Source organism: Gopherus evgoodei, chromosome 6 (genome assembly GCF_007399415.2).
Source record: "Gopherus evgoodei ecotype Sinaloan lineage chromosome 6, rGopEvg1_v1.p, whole genome shotgun sequence".
In the NCBI taxonomy this organism is placed as follows: domain Eukaryota; kingdom Metazoa; phylum Chordata; order Testudines; family Testudinidae; genus Gopherus; species Gopherus evgoodei.
The window spans coordinates 131,570,718-131,595,960 of NC_044327.1; the positions used below are offsets into that span (position 1 = coordinate 131,570,718).

General features: G+C 47.1%; 1 protein-coding gene across 1 annotated transcript in view; it reads left to right on the plus strand.

Moving 5' to 3' along the window:
- UBE2R2 (ubiquitin conjugating enzyme E2 R2) overlaps positions 1-23,844 on the plus strand; it is a 109,721-nt gene extending 85,877 nt beyond the window's left edge. Inside the window, exons 3-5 of the mRNA XM_030565761.1 lie at positions 1,214-1,311; positions 8,530-8,664; positions 20,034-23,844. Coding sequence (XP_030421621.1) covers positions 1,214-1,311; positions 8,530-8,664; positions 20,034-20,253 — 453 coding nt within the window. The 3' untranslated portion in view covers positions 20,254-23,844. The remainder of the gene's footprint in view (positions 1-1,213; positions 1,312-8,529; positions 8,665-20,033) is intronic.
- Positions 23,845-25,243: the final 1,399 nt, after the last annotated feature.

Consider the following 25,243-nt stretch of genomic DNA (forward strand, 5'->3'; position numbering starts at 1 on the left):
CTGTGACTGCAGTTGACTGTTTTTATAGCAACACCTTTTGAACTGTAGATTTTTGAGGGATTTATGTGACTTCTGATGTGTGTTACCTTTTGTCTTTAAAGACTGCAGCAATTCAAAATGGTTAAACCTCTTGAATAGAAATTGGAGTGTTGCGTAGTAGGGTGGATTGTTTTAAATCAGATCATTTAAAACGAGTAGCTTTTAATCCATGATTTTAAGCGGGACATTTTGATTTAAATAATCTTAATCTTGTTTTGCATTTGTCTATTTTTATTTAAGTTTAGTAGACCCTTAAGAGTTGCAACCATTTTGGGAATGAAGTATGTTTGTAACTCTGAACAAAACGTTATGGTTATTCTTTTAAAAGTTTACAACTGAACATTGACTTAATGCAGCTTTGAAATTTTGACGCATAAGAAAAATCGTGCTTTAAACCATCTTTAATTTAAATGAAATAAGCACAAAGTTTCCTTACCTTGTCAAATCTTTTTTAAACTTATTTTTTTCTTTTTCTAGTAGTTTACATTTAATGCAGTAGTGCACTGTATTTGGTTTTTTTTCGCTCTTTGCTGCTGCCTGATTGCATACTTCCGATATCCTAATGAGGTGTGTGGTTGACTGGTCAGTTCATAACTATGGTGTTCTGAGGTTTTACTGTATCTTCCTAAAGAGAGGTTGATTCTCATTGGTTTGGTAGCAATTAAAATATATTGACTTGTGACTAAATATAACCTTTTACATTAGATTCCTTTTTTGCTTAAAAAAACAACAAACTTTTAATCTACCCTGTTGCTCACTAGTCTACTTCTGAGACACACTGTGCGTATGTTAAGGTGGCAGGTGACCAGGATTTGATCTGCTGGTTGGATCGTTAGCTTCCCCAGCTTGGGTTGGGTACTGACGGGGAGTGCGACGCGAATGCTGATCCCGTTTACACAAACTGCAAATTCACATTATTGTCTTCATGCACAAAGGCCTCCATTTGAAATGTGTAAAATGGCTAAAGAATTTGGTGGTATTCCTGGCCCTTTACAACTGCACAGGTATGCCATACTTTTACTGTTTAATAAATATTTTGATCTTGGGTAAAATTGCCCAGGAACCTATCCAAGTGACTGAAAGCACTTGGTCAAACAGTCCTCAGGTGTGGTGTTCCAAATTTAGTCCAATAATTCTGCTAATGTTTACTGAATCTTTAACCTCTGTCTTGCAGAATGGAGACGTATGTATTTCAATTCTTCACCCACCTGTAGATGACCCACAAAGTGGAGAACTGCCATCCGAAAGGTGGAACCCCACCCAGAATGTCAGGTAACAAAATACGGAACCACTGACTCACGAGGTCTAAATTTGTGGAAAGTTCTTTTGTGGTCCATATGTCCATCCAGACCATAGCCTGTCTTCCTGCCTCCGATGGAAATGGGAAAACTGGCTTGGTAACAATCTCTAAAAATGGCTTGTCTGAATCTAGCAGAAATAAATATCTCAAATTGGAAAAATAATCTTCTAGTTAGTTACTGGAGTGCAGTGTGTTGAGATACTGTGCTACCTTGTTGAGATTTCCACTCTGTGTGATGATGTATCAGTGTTTCTAAAAATTGCTCAGAGAATAAACTTGCTGTCTCAAATTTAGACTAGCCTTTCCAAATCCACACTGTCCTTCATGTTTAAACTACCATTCTAGTTTTGAATAAGTACTCCACTGAGATACCAGAAGTAGAAAAGACCCATCTTTCAGGATTTGTCTGCATACTCATTTACCCATGTTTGAGATTTGTCCTGAGGGATCGTGCAACCAAAAAGGGTAGAAAAATCCTCTTTAAAAGGCATTTCTGTGGGCTTCTGTCTAGCCCTGGTGACAGACTAAATCAAGCAGGGGGATCCAGCCTGTGGGCTGGGATTTTGACACCAGTTGCTTATACTATCTGCTTGTATCTTGGGCCTTTTCCTATTTTTTTCTCCTGCCTTCCAGTATTTGGCAATCTTGTCCTTTCTGAATGTTGTCCTAAGCAGATGGTTTCCAGGTATTTCCCCTTGGTGCCCAAAGCTGAATAAGTCACGAGTCACCAAAAGCATTCCAGACTAACCAACACTTCTCTTTCTTTGGGTAGGTCTGTATCTGCACAGTTGTAGCACTTTAATGAAGATGATGTATGTCTACAGGAGAGAACTCTCCCATTAGTGTAATTAAGCCACCTCTGTGAGAGGTGGTAGCTGTGTTGACAGGAGCTCTCCTGCCAACATAGCGCTTAGTTTGGTATAACGATGTTGCTCAGGAATGTGGATTTTTCATACCCCTGAGCGACAGTTATACCAAAGTAATTTTGTAGTGTAGACCTACTCTTTGAAAATCCTAACTCTGTATATCCCCTCTTGAGTTTGTAGTGCTCCATGCTACAATATGCCTCTAATGACACTGGCTTTATGTACAGGGGTGAACCATGCAGTGGTAATAGCTATCTAGCTACACAGTGGAAAGTATTCTTGTGGGATATTAAGAACTTTATGCTGTCTTTAAGTTTGTCTGATTCACAACCAAAAGTCTTTTTAAAAATAACTGTCTCTAATCTGCATAATATTTTTAGAAAAGTATCAGCACGTGGAAGTATCCAGTGTTTACAGTGTTACTTATTACTAAACGGTAATTCCCCTATTTCAGATCTTGCTCTATCCCTTGATTTATTTTTATTAGTAATGTGTATTGAGGTCCCAGCCTATTGAAGAGAAGTCTAATATTTGGAAAGAGTTAAACAATGACACTATACAGGAGAGTTTCTGCCTTGATAGCTTAAGTAGCCAAGTGATGGCACTTTTGCTGTTGTGATCCTTAGGGCATGGAGCTCTTTCTCTATTCCTCAACCAATTTCTCCACTTACTATTAGCTTTCAGAAGATTCTCGTAGTCCATGACTTTTAAGCTCTGACTAATTTGGGGTTTTGTTAATTTATCATTAGAAAGAGCTCTTTAACCAAATGCTTTGGCAAAGAGGAGATAAGGAAGATTCCTGACCCTTAGGGCAGGTCTGCACTACAGGGCTAAGTCGACCTAAGTTATGCAACACCAGTTATGTGAATAACGTAGCTGGAGTCAGTGTACCTTAGGTTGACTTATTGCGCTGTCTACACCGCACTGTGTCGACGGGAAAAACTCTCCCATCAACTTGCTTTGTGATTCTCTTCCGATGAAGTACCGGAGTTGACGGGAGAGTGATCAGTGTCTGCACATCAGTCCCCCAGTAAGTGGAGACAAGCCTGTAGAATAGGCTAGCGAGCCACAGTCTGCAAGGTGCTGAAGTAGAATGGTCTTGGCTGAAAACGGGGCATTTTAATGAACCATTGATTTATAATTGATTTATAAACTACACATACAGAAGGTTGGGGTCTAAATTAGCTGTTATCACTAAGGAAGATCTTGGAGTCATCCTGGATAGTTCTCTGAAAACATCTCATCAGTGTGCAGCAGCAGTCAAAAAAGCAAACAGTGTTGGGATCCATTAGGAAAAGGATAGGTAAGACTGAAAATGTCATGCCATTGTATAATTCAGGATATGCTCACATCTTGAATACTGCATGCAGTTCCGACCATTCCATCTCAGAAAAGATGTATATTAGAATTGGAAAAAGTACAGAGAAGAGCAGCAGAAATGATTATGGGTATGGAACAGCTTCTGTATGATGAGAGATTAAAGACCTGGGATTGCTTATCTTAGAAAAGAGACAACTAAGGGATGCTGTGATAAGTGTATAAAATCATGAATAGTGTGGAGACAGTGAATAGGGAAATGTTTAATTACCCCTTCACATAACACACAAACTAGGGGTCATCCAGTGAAATTAATAGGCAGCAGGTTTGAAACTCACTTAAGGAAGTTGCCTGACAATATTAACTATCTATAATCCCTGCTACCTAGCCATTAGTTGGCAGTGTACTTCCACTGTGGGATCTAGGCTATCTTCAAGAGGGATTTAATTCTTCTACTCCTAGAGTAGCTGCTGTTCATGTTCCTTTTGAAAATGTAGAGAAAACAGCCCACTAGAAACATTAATTTTGTTGGTAGTGTATGGTAAAAATCTCAGGCAGATGAGAATAACCAGATAGCTGGTAGTATTTCTCATTGGTGACCCTTGGGGCCAGTACTTAAGTGTGTACCTTAAGTCAAATGAGCTTTGCTGATTTTAGGGAGGGTAGAATATCTCAAGCCACTTCCCTTCCTTGGGAGTCTTTTAGGCACTATCCTAGACCATGTCTTTCCTATAAGGACTATCACCGCATAGCTATGTCAGCGTAACCCTGTAGCATAGACTCAGCCTATGGTGACGGAAGGATTTTTCCATCACTGTAGGAACACCACCTTCTCAAGCGTTGACAGCTAGAGCAATAGCAGCATCTTTCTATCCATCTAGCTACATCTTGCTGGGGATTGTCAGTATAGCTATGGGGCTAAAGGGTGTGTGTCCTATGCAACAGGGACTCACTAGTGCTAGGCCCAACTCTTCTCACAATCAAGGCAGAGTGTCTGGAGAAGGGCACCTAGTTTGAAGTCAAGAGATCCTGAGTTCTAATTATGGCTCTGCGTCTTGTTCTTCTGTGGCCTAGTGCAAACAGAAGTGGGTAAATCACATCAATCTGTAAAAATGGGGATATTTGTTAATCCATTCTCAGCACCCCTAGGATATTACTATCTGTACAGTGATTTGAAGAAGACCACCAAAGCATTCCTTTGGACAATAAGAGTAAAGCTTGTCTGTGCCGGAGACAGAACTTTCTCCAGTAGTGGTCGGAGACTGGAATGAACTCTTCCAGAAACTGACCACCTTTCACTGCCAGTGCAAGGCTGTATTCTTTTACCTTGCATTCAAAGAAGGCTAAGGAGTGACTCAATTACAGTTGAAGCTACCTACAGGAGGAACAAATATTTAATAATGGGCTCTGCAGTCTAGCATAGAAAGGTATAGCATGATCCAGTGGCTGGAAATTGAAATTAGACAAATTAAGACTGAAAATAAGGGATATCAGTGAGTAATGAACCATTGGAACAATTTATCAGGGCTCGGTTGGTTTTTCATCACTGACCATTTTTAGATCGATTGGATGTTTGTAAAAGATCTGCTCTGAGTTATTTTGGGCAAGTTCTGTGGCCTGTGTTGTATAAGTCAGACTAGATGATCAGTGGTCCCTTCTGGCCTGGAATAAATGACCATGACCTCTCCATGTGGTGATCTTGATATTTCTAATTAGAAAACGTAATTGTTGGTAGAATATTGGGGTTGGAAGGAACCTCAGGAGGTCATCTAGACCAGCCCCCTGCTCAAAAGCAGGACCAATCCCCAGTTCCCTTAATGGCCCCCTCAAGGATTGAACTCACAAGCTTGGGTTTAGCAGACCAATGCTCAAACCACTGAGCTATCGCTCCCCCTCCAAACCAGTCTGTTACCATGTTTCTTGTTGAAATAGGAAATTCCTGTAGTGTTCCATATATCATAAAGATCCAGTGTGTTGATGCACAACTACTATGCCATCTGCCTATATACATATCCATATACAGGGTTTATTTTGAAGTAAGATGTGAAAAGGAATGACTTCCATCTACCCCTCTTTTTTTTCCTATGGAATGCTGACACTCATGTGGGTTGTCAGTAGTAGGGATTAAATTTGTGACCTCTGGATCTATACTGGCTAAGCTAAAAGATCCATGTCCCTTAACCAACGCTGTAGCAAGCTCATCAACCTCTGGAGCCTAGCTACCACTAGAGGGAGACAACACGACACTATTTGTGGGTATGGCTTATGCTTGTGTATCTGGGTGGTCTTTATATTGCTGCTATTTTGAATCCCTACTAAATTGTAACTGTAACAATTTCAGAATAAGCCATCCCAGAGCACTGATGGTGACCTGTTTAACTGAATAACATAGAATACCAGGGTTGGAAGGGCCCTCAGGAGGTCATCTAGTCCAGCCCGCTGCTCAAAGCAGGAGCAATCCCCAGATCCCTAAATGGCCCCCTCAAGGATTGAACTCAAACCCTGGGTTTAGCAGGCCAATGCTCAAACCAATTGGTTTGTGTTTCTTGAAAATACCTTACTTGAGACCTAAGTGAGCAAGCATTTACCTAGGAAATGTGTATCCCAAATGTATAGTTATAGACAACACTTAACACACTCTTGGACAGTCATCTATACCCCTCATGGTAATGTTTCACTCTTTAGAGCAATATAATTAGCAGGTATGACTTATTTCTTAGCCTGATAAGAGGAATATTCCCTGAGTTCTGTAGAAGCAAGTGTTTAGGCACTGTCTTCTCAGCTCTTGTCTTTGGTATCTCCTTCTATTTCATATATACTTTCCTTCCACTTAACTTCTAATGCATTTGTCTCTAGTAAGGCTTCAGGCAGGTGCAGTACACATAACAGTAACTGCAGCCATGTGGCTGGGAGTCTAGAATTACCTAGTTTTAGTTTACTCTTCTTGCCTTGTGCCTCTGTCATGAGGTGTGTGCGTGCACCTAAGAGCACAGACTCTTAAGCTTTGGTGGTGGTGGTTGTATGAAATGTAACTTTTGGCCTACCCGTTCTTGTTGTCTTGTTTAGAACCTTATCTCCTTAAAATAAACTGTCACTTATGAACACATCCATCCTACTGAAGTGAGCTTTGCTCTCTCTTTGGTTTGTTAGCCTCCTTTACCTGCAGCAATATCTGCTAGGAGTTACATAACTGGCCTTGTGCTGATTCACAGCTCACCAAGAATCACTCTTGACAGTATACCTGGATACTGTAGAATTCTTGCCTTGTGTGTTCTCCTTAGGTTGCCCAGCAGCTGTCACTCATAGCACTATGTGGGCTGGGGGAATCCAGGCAGGACCTACTGGGCATCCAAGACATCCCTAACAGCAGTCAGGCAAGAAAAAGCCAAGGCCTGGAATCCAGACCGTAGTATGAGGAATCCTTCTCTGGAGGCATCAGGCTACCATCTCCTTCCCTACTTCTGGGGCTGAACAAACAGGGTTTCCTTGGAGGCTGGAAGAGGTAGCTCCTAGGAGCATCGGGGATTTCTCAAGTAGCCTGGCTCCTTGGGCATACACAGCCCCTGAATGTCAGCAGACTGCCTTTTACAACTGGAACTATGGACATTATTTTTGTCTACCAGCTGGCTGTCTGCCTCAAAGACATCCCACTCTGTCTCGCCAGCCAGCCTTGCACTCCCTGCCTGCCTGCCTTTCGTTCCCTGTAACGAACAAGTAAAAGTAAATGGAACTGCCAGGCCAGATGCTCATCACCGCCCTGAACATTTTACTTTACGTTGGGCTCCCACCCACCACTGTCATGTCTGCCTTCTCTAGAATGTGAGCCTTGGGGCACAGGCAGTGCTCTGACAGTTTGTGGGCGTGAGGTGCCCATCAGAATGGGGAACTAATCCTGATTTGGAGCATTTGGCTATTTAGGAAAGAATCTTGAGTGGATTCTTTTAGATGATTAATATTCAGTTGCTAGGGTGAGGTAGGGGTGGGGTGTATGTGGTTAAACGCTTAAAAGCAAATATGTATGTTCTCCTCAAACTCTAAACGCTTTACACCAGGGACTCTGGCTATGCAGGTTTCTGGTATTGTCTTATACGCTCTTAAGCACTAAAGCTGGGACTACAGTACACTGGTGCTGAAAGCCCCCACTACCTCAGGTGTGTGGTGGGGATTATATTCAGCACCAGTCTGTACAAGCACCTTAATGCTTTCTCCTTTCAGATCTTCCTGGTTTGAAGATCTCCTAGTGCATCATTCATGGAGTTAGTCAGAGAATTTTTTGACAAATCATCTTTTTTATTGGAAAATGCAGATTCCTCAAGACCTCATGGGAACTTACCAGGTTCAATGAAACTTTCATTGGGAAAGGTTTCTGACTGACTCCTGTTTGGAATTTCTGGTAAGAGACCACATGTCCGCCATTATAGCCAGCAGTTCAGTAGTTAGGGCGCTCACCTGGGATGTGGGAGACCCCAGGTTCAAGTTCCTGCTCCAAATCAGGCAGGACTAGAACTTGGGTTTCCTATTCCAGGTGAGTGCCCTAACCACTAGGCTATTGGCTATTCTGTCTGAGGGGTTTCTCTCTCTGGCATTATTATTTTTTTTGGCTTTGAAAAACTTCAAAAGGTCTTGGGTCCATCCCAGAACTTAACAGGAACAATTTGCAGTCCTAAATATTTGCTGGATCAGAAAACTCCCCCACACACAAACATTTTCGTTCTACAATATCTCCAACGAAACATTTCTATTTGTTCTCTACCACCCCATTCCCCTCTCCTGCACACATCCCTCTAAAACTCCTGGCTAGTGGTGGTGAGTGCATAAATCCTGTCCTGCTGTTAACTCTGCTTTCATTTCAGCTGTGGGGTGTGAGTTTGCACCTAACTTTATTCCAAGTCTCAGGTCTAAATGTGTTCCTAAAATGGCAGCCTTAATTCACATTCAAGACTTCTACCATAGCTCCATGAATGCTTTGCCCTGACCTCTAATGTTGCTTTTTTTTTTATTTTCCAGGACTATTCTACTGAGTGTAATCTCCTTGCTTAATGAGCCCAACACCTTCTCCCCAGCCAACGTGGATGCATCAGTCATGTTCAGGAAATGGAGGGACAGTAAAGGAAAAGACAAAGAGTATGCTGAAATCATTAGGTAAAGTCTTGTTTGGGCAGGAGACATTGCATTAAGAATTCAGTGTGGTGCTTCACACCTTGTAAAACCACTTTAAAATAAAGTTTCTGGATGAGCTTGATTGCTTACAGAGCTAGATGTTGATGGGAACTCTCACGGACTGTGGGGGAGTCCGGCTCTGCACCCCTCTTCCTGGGACCCACAGTGACTTTTTAGCCAGCCAGTAAAACAGAAGGTTTATTGGACAACAGGAACACAGGTTACAGCAGAGCTTGCAGGCACAGTCAGGACCCCTCCATTGAGTCCTTCTGGGCTTTCAGGGTGCTTGGATCCTAGCTAGGATACCCTGAATTCCGCCCACACAGCCCCAAACTCAAAACTGCTTCCCTCCAGCCACTCCCTTCCTTTTTTTCTCCTTCCCGGGCAAAGGTGTTGACCTTCCCCCCCCTTACCTAGCTCAGGTTACAGGCTCCTGTATCGTCCATCCCCTAACGTCCTCCCCTGCTCTCCCATTCCCCACACAGACAGCCCCTACTCCATCACAGGGACATAGACAATTACAATAGGGTCATAAGAGCAATGAATGAAATCAGTGGGGAAATCTGCTTAATATCTTAGATGTGTACACAAATGCAAGGAGAATGAGGAATAAACAGGAAGAACTGGAGGTTAGCACACGAACTATAACAGCTGGTATCACCAACTTGGTAGGATAAGTCTCATTACTGGAATATTGGTGTAGAGAGTGATAGCCTCTTTGGGAAGCATGGGAGGGCAGAACACTTGTTCTGAGGTCCAAAAGAATGTGAGAGACAGACCAATTGAAAGTCTCTGGATAAACACAGAAGAGGCAGGAGGGTCAGGAGGGGTGATTTCATGGTATGGAGCTACTCTAGACCAGCAAATCAGAAGAGGTGGATTTCTAGAACAAGTAACAGAAATATCCCACACACACAGCCTGTTGGTAATGGGAGACTTTTCTAATGGGACCTTCCCAGACACTTGTTGGAAAAGTAATATGGCAAAACACAACACTTCCAATAAGTTCTTGGGGACAACTTCTTGTTTCAGAAAGAGGAAGTAACCAGGGGAACTAGCATGTTAAACTTGATTCTGACCAACAGAGAGAAATTGTTTGCAAATTTGAAGGCAATTAGAGTAAAAGTGCTCATAAAATGATGTTTCATGATTTTAAGGAAAGGAAGGAGTGAAAGCAGCAGAATAGGAACAGTGAACTTCAAAAAAACAAACATTAACAGATTCAGAGCTAGTAGGTAGGGTTCCATCAGAAGAAAATCTAAGGGATAAAGGTTCAAGAGAGCTGGCAGTGCCTCGAGACAATATTAAAGGCACAACTGCAAACAATTCCAATGCGAAGGAAAGACAGGAAGAATAGGAAAAGGCCAGTATGGTTCCATCAGGAGCTCTTTAATCTGAAAATCAGAAAGGAATCCTACAGAAAGTAGAAACGTGAATGAATTTTTAAGGATCTCTATGAAAAAATAGCACAAGCATGTAGGGGCAAAATCAGAAAGGCTAAGGCACAAAATGAGTTACACCTAACAAGGGACATAGAAGGCAATCAGAAGAGGTTCTTTAAATACATTAGGAGCAAGAAAAGGATAAAGGAAACTGTAGGTGCTCTACTTAATGGGGAAGAGAAGAGCTAATAACTGATGCCATCGAGAAGCTGGCGTATTTAATGCCTCTTTTGTGTCCGTCTCACTGAAAGGATTAATAATGACCAGACACTCAGCACAGTATCAACAAGGGGAAAAGTACACATTCCAAAATAGAGAAGGAATGGAATAGGCAAACGAATATTTAGGTTAGGTTAGATGCATTCGAGTCAGCAGGGCCTGATGAAATTCATCCTAAAATCCTTAAAGAAAAGACGGTTACTCACCTTTGTAACTGTTGTTCTTCGAGATGTGTTGCTCACATCCATTCCAGTTAGGTGTGCGCGCCGCGCGTGCACGTTCGTCGGAAACTTTTTACCCTAGCAACTCCAGTGGGCCGGCAGGTCGCCCCCTGGAGTGGCGCCGCCATGGCGCCCAATATATATCCCTGCCGGCCCGCCTGCTCCTCAGTTCCTTCTTGCCGGCTACTCCGACAGTGGGGAAGGAGGGCGGGTGTGGAATGGATGTGAGCAACACATCTCGAAGAACAACAGTTACAAAGGTGAGTAACCGTCTTTTCTTCTTCGAGTGATTGCTCACATCCATTCCAGTTAGGTGACTCCCAAGCCATACCTAGGCGGTGGGGTCGGAGTGAGAAGTCGCGGCATGGAGCACTGCAGTTCCGAAGGCCGCATCCTCTCTCGACTGCTGTACCAGGGCGTAGTGGGAAGCAAAGGTGTGGACCGATGACCAGGTCGCTGCCCGACAGATTTCCTGGATGGGCACACGGGCAAGGAAAGCCAGCGACGACGCCTGCGCCCTGGTAGAATGCGCAGTCACACGGCCCGTAGGGACATGGGCCAAGTCATAACAGGTCCTGATACAGGACGTAACCCACGAGGATAACCTCTGGGAGGAGATAGGAAGCCCTTTCATACGGTCCGCTACCGCCACGAAAAGCTGGGGGGATTTGCGGAAGGGTTTGGTCCTCTCTATGTAGAACGCGAGAGCTCTACGGACATCCAGCGAGTGGAGCTGTTGCTCCCTGCCTGAGGAGTGAGGTTTTGGGAAAAAAACCGGGAGGAAAATCTCTTGGTTGACGTGGAAGGCTGAGACCACCTTGGGTAGAAAGGCAGGGTGCGGTCTAAGCTGCACCTTGTCTTTGTGGAAGACCGTGTATGGGGGGTCTACCACAAGGGCTCGGAGTTCCGACACCCGTCTAGCTGAGGTGATAGCTACTAGAAAGGCAGCCTTCCAAGAGAGGTAAAGCAGGGAGCAAGTAGCTAACGGCTCAAAGGGGGGCCCCATGAGCCGGGACAACACCAGGTTAAGATCCCAGGTTGGAGCAGGGGGACGGACGTTAGGGAATAACCGTTCCAGCCCTTTAAGGAATCTCGACACCGTCGGGTGAGAAAAAACGGAGCGACCGTCCGCACCCGGGTGAAAGGTGGAGATAGCTGCTAGATGGACTCGCAACGACGATAAGGCCAGACCTTGCTCTTTGAGGGACCAAACATAGTCTAAGATTTCGGTTACCGAAACTTCCATAGGGCGGAGATTTCTCTCTACGCACCAACAGGAGAAGCGTTTCCATTTCGCCGAATATGTGGCTCTTGTGGACGGTTTCCTGCTGCTCAAGAGCACCTCTCTCACGGGCGTGGAGCAGCGCAGCTCGGAACCAGTTAGCCACGCAGGAGCCACGCCGCTAGGTGCAGCGACTGCAGGTCTGGGTGACAGAGAGACCCGTGGTCCTGGGTAATCAGGTCCGGATGAAGGGTCAGGGGAACTGGGTCGGCTACGGCCAAGTCCAGCAGCATGGTGTACCAGTGCTGTCTGGGCCATGCCGGGGCCACCATGATCACACGAGCCCTGTCTCTGCGCACCTTCAGGAGGACCTTGTGAACCAGAGGGAACGGAGGAAACGCATAGTACAGGTGGGTCGACCACTGGATGAGGAAGGCATCCGCTATCGACCCCGGCTCCCTGCCCTGAAAGGAGCAGAACGCTTGGCACTTCCTGTTCCCCTTGGACGCAAAGAGGTCCACCCGGGGATAACCCCACCTCCGGAAAATGGAGAGAGCGACGTCCGGGCGAAGGGACCACTCGTGTGACAGGAAGGATCTGCTCAATCGATCCGCCAGCGTGTTCCGTACTCCGGGAAGGAAGGAAGCCCTGAGGTGAATGGAGTGGGCTACGCAAAAGTCCCAGAGTCGTATCGCCTCGAGGCACAGGGAGGAGGACCTGGTGCCGCCCTGTTTGTTGATATAATACATGGTCGTCGTGTTGTCCGTGAACACGGCTACACAACGACCCTGAAGCTGATGACAAAACGTTTGGCAAGCAAGGCGGACCGCTCTCAACTCCCTCATGTTGATGTGTAGCCCCACCTCCTCCTGGGACCACAGGCCCTGCGTCCGCAGGGTCCCGAGGTGGGCCCCCCAGCCTAGATCTGAGGCATCCGTTGTCAGGGATACCGAGGGCTGAGACGGGTGAAAGGGAAGACCCGCACACAATACGGACTGGTCCAACCACCAGCCGAGGGAATCTAAGACCTTCTGGGGGATTGTGAGTAACATGTCTAACGGTTGCCTTGCCGGCCTGTAATGACTGATAAGCCACAGCTGGAGAGGCCTCATGCGGAGCCAAGCGTAGTCGGTCACAAAGGTGCACGCCGCCATGTGGCCTAACAGGGTTAGACATGTCCTCACTGACGTCAACAGGGCTGACCGCAAGCGTTGAACGATCGCCGCCATGGTCTGGAACCGCTGCAGAGGCAGCAAGGCCCTGCCCACAGTGGCGTCCAGGACGGCCCCGATAAATTCCACCTTCTGAGTGGGCCTCAGGGTGGACTTGTCTGTGTTTATCAAGAGGCCCAGACTCGCAAACATGCCGGTGATCACGCGGACATGGCTGGTCACCTGCTGTTCCGACGTGCCCCGAATCAACCAATCGTCCAGATAAGGGAACACGTGGACACGGTTGCGCCGAAGATGCGCCACGACAACTGCCATGCATTTTGTAAACACCCTCGGGGCCGTGGACAGGCCGAACGGGAGGACTGCAAATTGATAATGAAGAGCCCCCACAACGAAGCGGAGAAAGCGTCTGTGGCGCGGCCAAATGGCAATGTGGAAATACGCGTCCTGCATGTTGAGGGCGGCGTACCAGTCTCCCGGATCCAGGGATGGAATAATGGTCCCCAGGGATACCATGCGGAACTTCAACTTCACGAGGTATTTGTTGAGCTCTCGCAGGTCGAGGATAGGCCTGAGGCCCCCCTTGGCCTTGGGGATCAGAAAGTAGCGGGAATAAAACCCCTTGCCTTTCTCGTTTTCCGGAACCGCCTCTATAGCTCCTTTGCTGAGGAGCGTCTGCACCTCCTGCCGAAGGAATTGCTCGTGAGAGGGGTCCCTGAAGAGGGACGAGGAAGGAGGGCGGGAAGGAGGAAACGAAACAAACTGCAGGCGGTATCCCGTCTGCACCACGCTTAAGACCCAGCGGTCCGATGTTATTTGGGACCACGCCGGGAGGAAAAACGAAAGGCGGTTGGAAAACGGGGGGGAAGGATCCATAGGGGAAACTGTTACTGCGCCCTCGAGCGCACCTTCAAAATGAAGGCTTAGGACCAGGCGGGGGTTTTGAGGAGCCTTGGTTCTGCCCCCCTTGGTTCCCCGACTGCCTGCGCCTCCCGTTCCTGCCGCGGCGCCTGTAAAGGTCCTGCCGCTGGCGGAACTGGGAAAACGGCCTGCGTTGTTGTTGTTGTTGTTGTTGCGGCCGGAAGGGTCTACGCTGCGTCACGGGAGTGTGCATCCCGAGGGACCGCATAACGACTCGGTTATCTTTCAGACTCTTGAGTCTGGGGTCTGTTTTGTCAGAAAATAGGCCCTGGCCTTCGAAAGGAAGGTCCTGTATAGTATGCTGGAGCTCCGGCGGAAGGCCGGAAACCTGCAGCCAGGAGATGCGACGCATCGTAACACCTGACGCAAGGGTACGGGCAGCCGAGTCCGCAGCATCCAAGGAGGCTTGCAAGGCCGTGCATGCGACCTTTTTGCCTTCGTCCAAGATGGCCGTAAACTCTTGGCGAGCATCCTGTGGCAGCAGCTCCTTAAATTTGTCCACTGCCACCCAGGAATCAAAGGCATATCTGCTCAGCAGGGCCTGCTGGTTGGAGACCCTGAGCTGCAGCGCCCCAGCCGAATACACCTTACGGCCAAGGAGGTCCATCCGCCTGGCCTCTCTTGATTTGGGGGCCGGAGCCTCCTGGCCATGACGCTCCCTATCGTTCACCGATTGAACCACCAGTGAACACGGGGTCGGGTGTACATGGAGATATTCGTATCCCCTAGAAGGGGCCATGTACTTCCTCTCGACGCCTTTTGCTGTCGGAGGGATGGAGGCCGGAGACTGCCAGATGGTGTTGGCGTTGGCCTGGATGGTTCGTATAAAGGGCAGGGCGACCCTGGTGGGAGCATCAGAAGAGATGATGGTTACAATTGGATCCTCTATCTCCGAGACCTCCTCCGCCTGCAGACTCAGATTTTGAGCCAATCGCCTGAGGAGGTCTTGGTGCGCCCTGAGATCCAGCGGGGGGGGGGACTGTTGGAGGAAGTACCCGCCACCGCCTCATCCGGGGAGGAGGATGATGAGACCCCCGGCACGAGAGTGTCTAACTGAGGGTCTTCCTCAGCCCTCGCCTCTGCCTCCGGAGCCACAGCGGAGTCCTGCTGCTTGGACCCTTCCTCCCCTTCCGGGGAGGGAGGGGGGCGAGACAACGAGGCTTCCGGGGCCCTACGCTCCGCAGTCGCCGGCCTAGGAGGGAGCTGCTGGGGGCCCTGGGCCTGATGGTACGCCCAGGGTGTCCAGAATCCCCACTGTTGTGGGCCTTGGTCCTGCAGCGGCGGATCACCAAACAGCGCCGCCTGCCGGTCGGTGCCCAGCGCATAGCCGCTGTCCGTCTGGGAGGATACGGACGGCTGTCTCGAGGGCCACGGTGGGGCCGACCCTGGATGGTACGGGTCTGCGCGGGCCGGCACGGAGGATCGTCTCGGTGCCGGGGACCGGTGCCGGGAGTCATATCGGTGCCGGGATCGGGATCGGGACCGGGATCTGTCACGGTGCCGTGATCCTGATCGGTGCCGGGCGCCGCTTCGGTGCCGGGACCTGCTACCAGCTCGGTGCCGGGAGGTCGACCGGGACCTGCCACCAGCTCGGTGCCGGGAGGTCGAGCGAGACCGGGACCGGGACCTGCTACCAGCTCGGTGCCGGGAGGTCGACCGGTGCGGCGAGTAGCGTCGGGACCTGCTCCTGGAGTCGCGGTGCCGGTGTCGACTGGAGCCTGACCGCGACCTTCTCGATGCCGACCGGTGCCGCGAGTGCGACTGGTACCGCTGAGGGGAGCGGTGCCGGGACTGCGAGCGGCGTCGGGATCTGGAGCGCCCAAGACGTCGGGACCTGGATCGGGAACGACTGTCTCTGGGCGGTGCCGACATCATGGGCTTGCCTCTGGACACGACCCGCACCGGAGGTACCGGGGGTGGCAGCCGAGTGGGCTCAGTCAGGGCAATAAGGTCCCGAGCCGAGGCGAAGGTCTCCGGTGTGGACGGGACCACTATCTCAACCCCAGATCTCATGGGGGAGCTCGGCGGCACCGGACTCAACGGACCCGCCGGGCCCGGAGTCAACGGTGCTGACGGTGCCGGCGGCGCCGCGGCCGATGTCGAGGCCGGGCGCTCTAGCCGGGTCTGCCTGGCCGGAGTATTAGACTTCGACGGCCTTGGCTCTGGCTCCAGTGCCGGAGAGGGTCGGTGCCGAGGAGTCTTCTCGGTGCCGGAGCGATCCGGTGCCGGTGCCGATACCACGGCCTGCGAAGCCGTCGGGTCAAGTGCCGCCTCCATTAGGAGAGTTCGGAGCCTTTGATCCCTCTCCTTCTTTGTCCTCGGCTTAAAAGCCTTACAGATGCGGCACTTGTCGGATCTGTGCGATTCCCCGAGGCACTTCAGGCACGCTTCGTGGGGATCGCTGGTAGGCATGGGCTTCTTGCAGGCCGCACACTGCTTGAAGCCCAGCGAACCAGGCATGAGCCCGGTGCCGGGTGCCGGGAAGGGCTAAGCCCCCGGCGAAGAAGTACTTTACAACTAATTAACTTAACTATCAACTTAACAAACTAATTAACAACTATAATGAAACTAGAGATAACGATAGATAACGATAGATAACTAGGAGAGCTAGGGACGTGGAGGACAGCTATGCCGCGCTCCACAGTTCCAACGACCGACACGGCGGTAAGAAGGAACTGAGGAGCGGGCGGGCCGGCAGGGATATATATTGGGCGCCATGGCGGCGCCACTCCAGGGGGCGACCTGCCGGCCCACTGGAGTTGCTAGGGTAAAAAGTTTCCGACGAACGTGCACGCGCGGCGCGCACACCTAACTGGAATGGATGTGAGCAATCACTCGAAGAAGAACTAGCTGAAGCAATCTTGGAACTGTTAGCAATTATCCTCCATGAGTTCTTGAAGATGAGTGAGGTCTCAGAAGACTGGAGAAAGGCAAACATGGTACTGATCTTTAAAATGCAGGAACGAAGAGGATCCAGGGAATTAGATTAGCCAGCCTAACTTTGATACCTGGAAAGATATTAGTACAAAATATTCACTAATCAGATACTAAACACCTTGCAGATAATAGCATTATAAGGAATAGCCTGCATGGACTGGTCAAGAACAAGTCATGCCAAACTAGTCTACTTTCCTTCTTTGACAAGGTTACAGGCCTAGTGCCTGTGGGGGAAGCTGTAGATGTGATATGTATTGATTTTAGTAAATCTTTTGACAGTCACGAGTCATTCTCCTAAGCAAAATAGGAAATGTGCACGCAGTTTAAAGTTTAATTTAAACCACAAGTGATTGAAAGACTACAGTTATCAATGGCTTGCCGTCAGAGTGGGAGGGCATGTCCCACAGGGACATGTGCTGTCCCACAGGGGTCAGTCCTGGGTCCAGTGTTAGCCAATATTTTTCATTCATGACTTGGATAATAGAGTGGAGAGTGTCCTTATAAAATTTGGGAGGGCTTGCAAATACAAGGACAAGGTTAGAATTCAAAATGACCTAGGCACATTCAAGAATTGTCTGAAATCAACAAGATGAAGTTCAATAAAGACAAGTGCAAAGTACTGCACTTACGTAGGAGAAATCAAATGCACAGCTACACAGTGGGGAATAACTGTCTAGACTCTAGGTAGTAGTATCGCTGAAGAATCTGGGAGTTATCTGGATCCCAAATTGAATGAACCAACAACTTGATGCAGCCGCAATACAAGTGATTCTGGGTTGTATTAATAGGAGTGTTGTGTGTAAGGCACAGGACGTAAGTATCCTGCTTGGCACTGGTGAGGCCTCAGTGGGAGTGCTGTGTCCAGTTCTGAGCACCACACTTTAGGAAGGATGGGGACAAATTGGAGAGTGTCCAGAGGAGGAGAACAAAAATGATAAGTTTTCGAAACCTGACGTGAGGAAAGGTTAAACTTGGCATCTTGAGTCTTGAGAAGAGAAGACTGGGGCTTGGGGGAGACCTAATAAGTCTTCCAATATGTTAAGGGCTGTTATAAAGAAGATGGTGATCTACATGTTCACTGAAGGCAGGACAAGAAGTAATGGGCTTTAATCTGCAGCAAGGGAGATTTAGGTTAGATATTAGAGGAAAACTTTCTAACTACAAGGGTGGTTAAACTCTGGAACAGGCTTCCAAGGGGGGCTGTGGAATTCCCATCATTGGAGGGTTTTCAGAATAGGTTGGACAAACACCTGTCAAGGTGGCTTAGGTGTACTTGGTCCTGCCTCAGCACAGGAGGTGAGATTTGGTGACCTGTTCAGGTCCCTTCCAGCCCTGCATTTCTAGGATTCTAGATCAGATTCACATAAATGTGTTGTGTTGTGTTTTTAATTGATTGGACCAACTTGTGTTTGTTTAGCATATCTCTTGCACTGATCTGTTCCATCTTGTACGTACTTAGCTGTGATACAGAGTACCTTTCCCACACCTGAAGTAGAACTCTGTGTAGCTTGAAAGCCTCTCTCTCTCTCTCCAAGTTTGTTCCAATAAAAGATATTACCTCACCTACCTTATGTCTCTGATATCCTGGTACCAACACTGCAGATATAAATAAGTTGTCACTTCTAACCTGACTATCTCTGAAAGCTGTTTACTTTAGTCCTAAGAAGGTTAAAGTTATCTTAAAGCCAATTCTGTGCCTTAGTGGCAGGAGCCCCTAATAGAACACCCTTAGTGTGCTATTGATGCTGACTGCTGGCACGAAAAGGTCGACATATCTTTTGACTGCTTTTGTTTGTCAGATTGTTCTGGCATAATACTCATACAGAGTCCTTTGGCCACTAACAAATCCCCATCTGGATCGCTGTTTCCCTTTGTGCATTGCCTCTGTGGCTTAGTGAATGGTTAATTACACATGCTTAATGAATTCAGTTGAGGTTGCACTCCTGACCCTCTTGTATTTTACATGTTATTTCTGTACTGTAACCTTACTTAACAAAATCTGCAGTGTGTTCCTCAGCTTGAAGCATCTGTTCAAAATCCTGCCTATCTCTAGTTTAGAAGAGTGATTCTTAGAAGTCCCTAGTTCTGTCAAGTCACTAGTTACTGAAGAACCCTTGTAAAGACAGTAAGGCCCTCTCTGTCAGTAAGCTTTCAAGAGCCTTTTTGCCTACTGGAGGATTTTCCCTTCCCTAGGTGGTAGCGACTAGACCTGCATGGAGCTAGCACTTTATTTAGGGCACACTTTAGGAATATGTTGATAGTTCTGGATTAGAGCTGACTACTTCCAATTGTTAAATCAGCCTCATAGTTGTATAAGTGTTGGAGCAAGATCCTCTGTCCATGTGCAGTCATAGCACCAACACTCACCAGGTGTTAGGGTAAAATGTCATGGTGTCAAAATGAGACCACCAGCCCTTTCCTCAGCGAAATGTGCGGATGGCCAACTGTAATTGGGAGTGTGATGCATTGTCTCTTAAAGGCAGAACCCTAATTATCAGCTGGTTAATCTATCCATATTTCTGTAAGAGGAAACTGTTTACACACACACCACAATGGCTTCCAGACAGTGTTAATAGAAAGGATTGGATAGCTGTAGCTCAAGGTAGCCAACATTTAGACTGAATTTTCAGAAGCACTTGGCATTGACTCAGCTCTGTTTGCATTTATTTCAGTGGGAGCACAGCAGTGCTAAGCATGTCTGAAAATGCCATCCTAAGTATAGCTGGATAAAACTTTTAGTGGAACTTAAATGCTTTTGGAGAAACTTTGAGACTGTGGCCTTCAGAAGAAACCACCTGATATGTCTGTGCCCCCCCTTTTTTTAAGGACCCCTTTTTGGAAGGAGGAAGATTGATTAATGCAATGAATCAAACATTCTACCTGTAACTGGCTTATGCAAGTCACTAATATTGGACCTTAAAATACATTATCTTGTGTTGCTGGAGTTTTGGAAGAGTTTACTGGAGCTGGTAACAATTTGTAGCAACCCTACACTAGTGACTGGAGGAAAACAAACTTGTGTGTTAGCTTCACTTGCTATATTTTTTACTCAACTGCTGGCTTCCTATGGAATGCACAGGCTGAAATGGCTTCATTGTCTCTGGGCCAGGGATGAGGTTTATGTTGGTTCTTGGAGATTGCTCTGCAAATGTTTTGGAAGGGAAAGCTACAGCTGAACCTGTGATCACATTGCTGCTTTCTCTTCTCTACCTTGCAGGAAACAGGTTTTGGCTACCAAGGCTGAGGCAGAAAAGGATGGCGTGAAGGTCCCCACTACACTGGCAGAGTACTGCATCAAAACTAAAGTGCCTTCCAATGACAACAGTTCAGATTTGCTTTATGACGACTTGTATGATGACGACATTGATGATGAAGACGAGGAGGAGGAAGATGCCGAGTGTTACGATGATGATGATTCTGGCAACGAAGAGTCGTGACCTGCTCCCTACATGCCCCTGTACTGCCCTGCCAACTCAGGCCAAAAGGGAGCAGTGGTAACCTAGCAACAGTCCAGCAAAAAATACACGGGAGAAATCAACAACAAACTCTTGTCTCCTGCTGTACGAATCTGTTTGCTCTTTTTTTATGGACCTCTTAGAGAGAGAGAGAGAGAGACCCTTCACAGAATGTCTGAATTCTTGCATTCTTAACCCTTTCATCACTGCATTATGATTTCTTTTTTAAGAAAGGAAAAACTCCCCCTCTCGCTTCTCACAGTGAAACAGGTTTGGTCTGTGTTTAAATACTTTAATTAAACACAGTCTTGCATTGAGATGTTTAATGTATTTAAAGCTGGAACAAACCCATTGAAGTTGGGTCCTTGGAGTTCACAAGTGCTGCATTTACTGGGAAGAAAAAACAAAACCACACAAAAAAGCAAATTGCCAAGGTTTAGCTGCTCCATTTACAATAATAATGTGTGCACATTTGTGTAGCTTGGTGGTGGGTTTTTTCCTTTTTTCGAGGCTTGAGGCGGAGAGTGTAAGCTACTGTGTGGTGAGCTTGATGGAATGTGTTACTGAAAGGTACAGTATTCCGTTTCAGCCTGTTCTAGTTAGCAAGTAGACAGCCCCTGGAGCCTTGGGCCCAGAGGGCAGAATCAGCTGCCTTTTTACCAAGTGTATGATATGACCCCTAAAATAAACACTTAACACTTCACATCTGTACAGCTGAGCCCTGGGTTGCTATTTATTTTTCAGACTGGTTGGGGCTTAGAAGTCACTATGCCGTTTGTTAGAATGCTGCTGAGATCTGCTGCTGGCTCCCATTGTTGGGAGGGAATCGTGAAAATACCAACTTAAATCCTCTCCTCCTTCAGAATGCAAAGTTGGCCACCTTTAAAAGTGGTGGCAGGTTTAGTCAGCCAGTATTAGTCCTAAGAGCATGTGTTCAGTGTCTAGAATGTGCCGTTTTCAATAAGCTACTATGCCTCTGGAGAGTTTAGTCTGTGTTAGTCGTAGCTGCCAGTTGCTCTTCTCAGCACCCCAAATGCCTACTATTGACTCTTAGCATCTACCTTTTTGTTTATTTAAATGGGTAAGACTAGTTGAGTTGGCAAATGATAGGCCCCCCCAAGACTTGTTGCGGTAGATTGTGGGCCTTGAGGCAGAATCCAAAATTCCCTTGCGCAACAATGCGCTCACAAGAACTAGAAATACCAGTCTGGCCTTCCCCATGCTTATCAGTGGGCAGACTTTCTGAATCGACCATCAAACCAAGAGTGTCCTCATTATTGGAGAGGGAAAGGGGATCCTGGTGACAAGCTTCATTGTGGTCACATAGCTCTCAAATACTGATGCCAACTTGTTCACGGCTGAAGAGCTGTGTCAAAGTGCATGGACCCAGATGGCTGAAGGGAGCTCTGCAAACCAGGATTAGAAATAGCTGCTGCTAACCTTTCAGCATATTCATTGGGTGGTGTGCAAAATTCAGGCAGTTCAGCCACTCAAGAATCTTTTGCATGTGCTGGGGAGCTTTTGGCAGCAGATCCGACCTATCATCCTCAGACTTCTTTGAGGAGGGAAAAATAGCTTATTTTTCCCCCAGCAGAATTCGATTGCTTTAATCTGGTTGACATCACAAATCCATTATAAAGCACTGTTGTGATTTGGCTGCAGTGTGGCACCCTGAGTTGGCTTTTGAGACTACTTTTTGCCCACTGATTAGGACAGCATTTCAAGTATACTGAGCCTCGAATTGCTTCAAGAACCTACTCTAGTGGTGTGGAGTGACTCATGGTGCTGTTCTGGCTTCAGTGGGAGTTTTTGCCTATGTGGGGGAAGTGAGGACTGCTGCATCAGGCCCTTACAGGCTCCTTTAATGACACTTTGATTGCCCCCTTGTCCTCAGGGTTTCCAGTGGCATGTCACCACCCTTCACTAACCCTGCCTCCTCAAAGTTGATTGGCTGGGGAAGCCTTCTAACTTGTTAATAAAGTGAAAGATGGGAGTGCTGGATCTGTGAGCAGAAGGGCTGTGACGTCCTGGTATCACAAGAGCAGATGTGTCTCCTGGGCTGGGAGCTGATTTTTTTAATAAGATACTGAAGTAAGGTGCCAGCTCTTTGGAGTTGAAAGCAGTCCAGCCTCAGCTACAAGGAAAGAGCAGAAAAATTATGCCAGGAACTGGAAATGCAGGATTCACTTGATACGTTTTTTAAAATGTTGGTTAAAGCCTTTTTTGCTGATAGAGGAAAATGTGACTGTTCCTTTCTGAAGGCTCCACTGTGTGATCCTATCAAGACATTCCAGAACATGGTATATGAGACATTGGCACCAGCTTGCTGGTGGGGAAACCCCCTCCCTGTGCCCCATGGCATGACCAGAAAAAGCACCTTGTTGTGCCTTATTGATTAAAGGCAGCCTCCTACATAAACTTGCATCCCTTCACCCATGTCCTTAAGCAGGATACAAGGACCTCAGTCTGCCTGCCTGCATGGCATTCCCTTGGGCACTAGTCGGTACCTTTCCTTAAGCAGTCACATTGAGTTCTGCTGAGTCACAGGAGGCTTTGCCCACCATCCTCTCCAGGAATGGGGAACCTTTTCCCTGCAGCACTTCTGGAGTGAGCAAATGGGACTCCTGCATGAGACGTGTAGTGCAGTTACCACGAAGGCAAACCCTTTCAGCCAGAAATGTGTACTTCCAGATCAAACACCTGTGGTGTACTAGCTTCTTAAAAAAACCCATAGGAATGTACACAGTGCAGTTAGATTGCAAGAACCAAGTGCATTTCCCTTGAACTCATTCATGGGAATAGTTCTTAGGAGAATTATTATTCCCTCTGAGGCAGTCGGTGCTTTCTAGGGAAACTAACCTCACTCCTTTTTGGTGTGGTGATGGTGGTGAAGGGGATGGGTGTGATTTAAGATAGGGAAGCAAACAACCCAATCAATGCAACACCACGTGTGCTGACGACTTGGTTTGAAATGAGGATACTGCATCTTTCAGGATCTTTTCCTTGTACTTTGACCGTCTTCACTGTATACTCTTCAGTGACTTGTATTCTCAAACTTGGTGTTGTAAGATGCGTTATCATGATTCTTCTGTTACCCTTTATTTTATTGGTTAAAAAGCCTGTTCCGAGAGCTCCTACATTAGCCAGATGAACGTCTCTCCCCCTCCGTCCCCTGCAGTGTCATTGCTTGTTGACTTGCTGGTTCCCTTCTCAAGATACAAACCACCCAAGTATGACTATGAAACTATTTAAGAGATTATGAGGAAAAATGTTTACCTGACCTGTGTGTTCTTTTCTTGCCTCCCATCCCAACCAATGGTGACGTTTACATTTATAATTCAAGTGCAGTTTTCAACCATTCTGAGACCAGCAGGGTGCACTAGATTTTCTTAGTAGTTTTCTTAGCTGAAAATCCTGGATGTTTTCCTTTATTTTTTTTCCCCTTCAATATAATTTACCAGAAAGGATTAACTGATGCATTTTGTGTTGTCTTCCCTTTCAATAGTTTATTTTGTCTTTTCTGCACATCTGTCTACTAATAAAATGTGAAATAAAAATATCCATGTATTGTTACTTCCCTGTCAACCAGACCACTTTGTTGCATATGTTAAAAGCTCTGAATGCCAGCTCTTTGAAGGGGTGCTGAGGTTCTGTCTGTCCTTAACACCCAGTGTTCGATGGTTGTGTATAGACCCTGCCCCCAAAATGCTAGCCTTTAGCCTTAATGTTGGGGTGGGGAAAATCCTACCTGCCCCAAGCGTGGTCTTAGGAAAGATCAGAGCAGTATGGAGAAACTGTCACTTGGGCCCGAGCTACAGTATGAAAGTATTGAACTACTCTTAGCATAGCTGAAATGTAGGGCTGGAAGGGACCTCAAGGTCATTTTTAGTCCAGCCCCCCACTGAGGCAGGATGAAGTGAAAATGGTAAATTTAACTGACAGAGGGAGGACTTAAACTTGTTATAAAATAAAGCTTGGTAATATAGGGTGGCCAGGTTTTTTCTTGGACTAGAATTAATCCAGTGTCTCAATTGCCTAAATGTGTCTTGCTTTATACAGGGCCTGAGCATGTTCCCATTGGAGTAACAAGCTTTGCTGCTGATTTCAGTGGGAGCAAAGCATGACCACACTGACACCTGGCTTAGTGGTCACAGCAGACCCTGATGGCTATTTGCTTAGTGGAAATGGACTTAAAACAGCTACTGGAGTGAACTGTACCCTGTCAGCTCTTAAGCCAAGACCTGGTTGAAGAAGGCAGGCCTCATGGACAGGTGTGTACTGGGTCAGATTAGCCTGACAGTTCTAAACATCAAGCTCCCTATTCCCCTCTCCTCTGAACGAGAATTTGCTGATGGTAGAATGAACAAATGCTACAGTAGGACTAAAATTAGAGCAGGGCCAGTTCAGAGTTCCCTCTAGTAAATACCCTCTCCTGATGACATGCAACTACTGCTAGAAAACAACTTACTGAATGGTGAATTGCCCTGACTGCTAGTACACAGTTTCAGCAAGCAGTTCTCCCACTATTGAGGGTGCTGCACCTCCGCGTGAGTGGAGCTGGGTGAAGATGGTCCTGGCATGACTGCCTGGAGGGCTGGCCACTAGCACTGTAACTGCATTGCCCTGGACACATGGGATTGGTATCAAAGCTAAGGGAGGCCGTAACTATTTCCTATATGGTTGTGTAATGGAGGGGACACCTGTCAAAGGCAGGTATGAATTTGTATAGGGGGAAAACCTCAGCAGAAGGGGTGAGACTATCCAGTCTTCACTGTGTAACGCTGCTCTCCTTTCATTTTTGTTACTCTAGTGTTGCCAAAGCACCTCTGGGGAGCCTCTGATGCAAATATTCCCTGTGCAGGGCTAGTGCCTGTACAAACCCCCATAAGAGAGGGAGAAAATGACCCCACAAAACTTAGTGGAATATGCAACTAAAAGATACTTCCCACCTTTAGCATCTCTGCTTCATAAA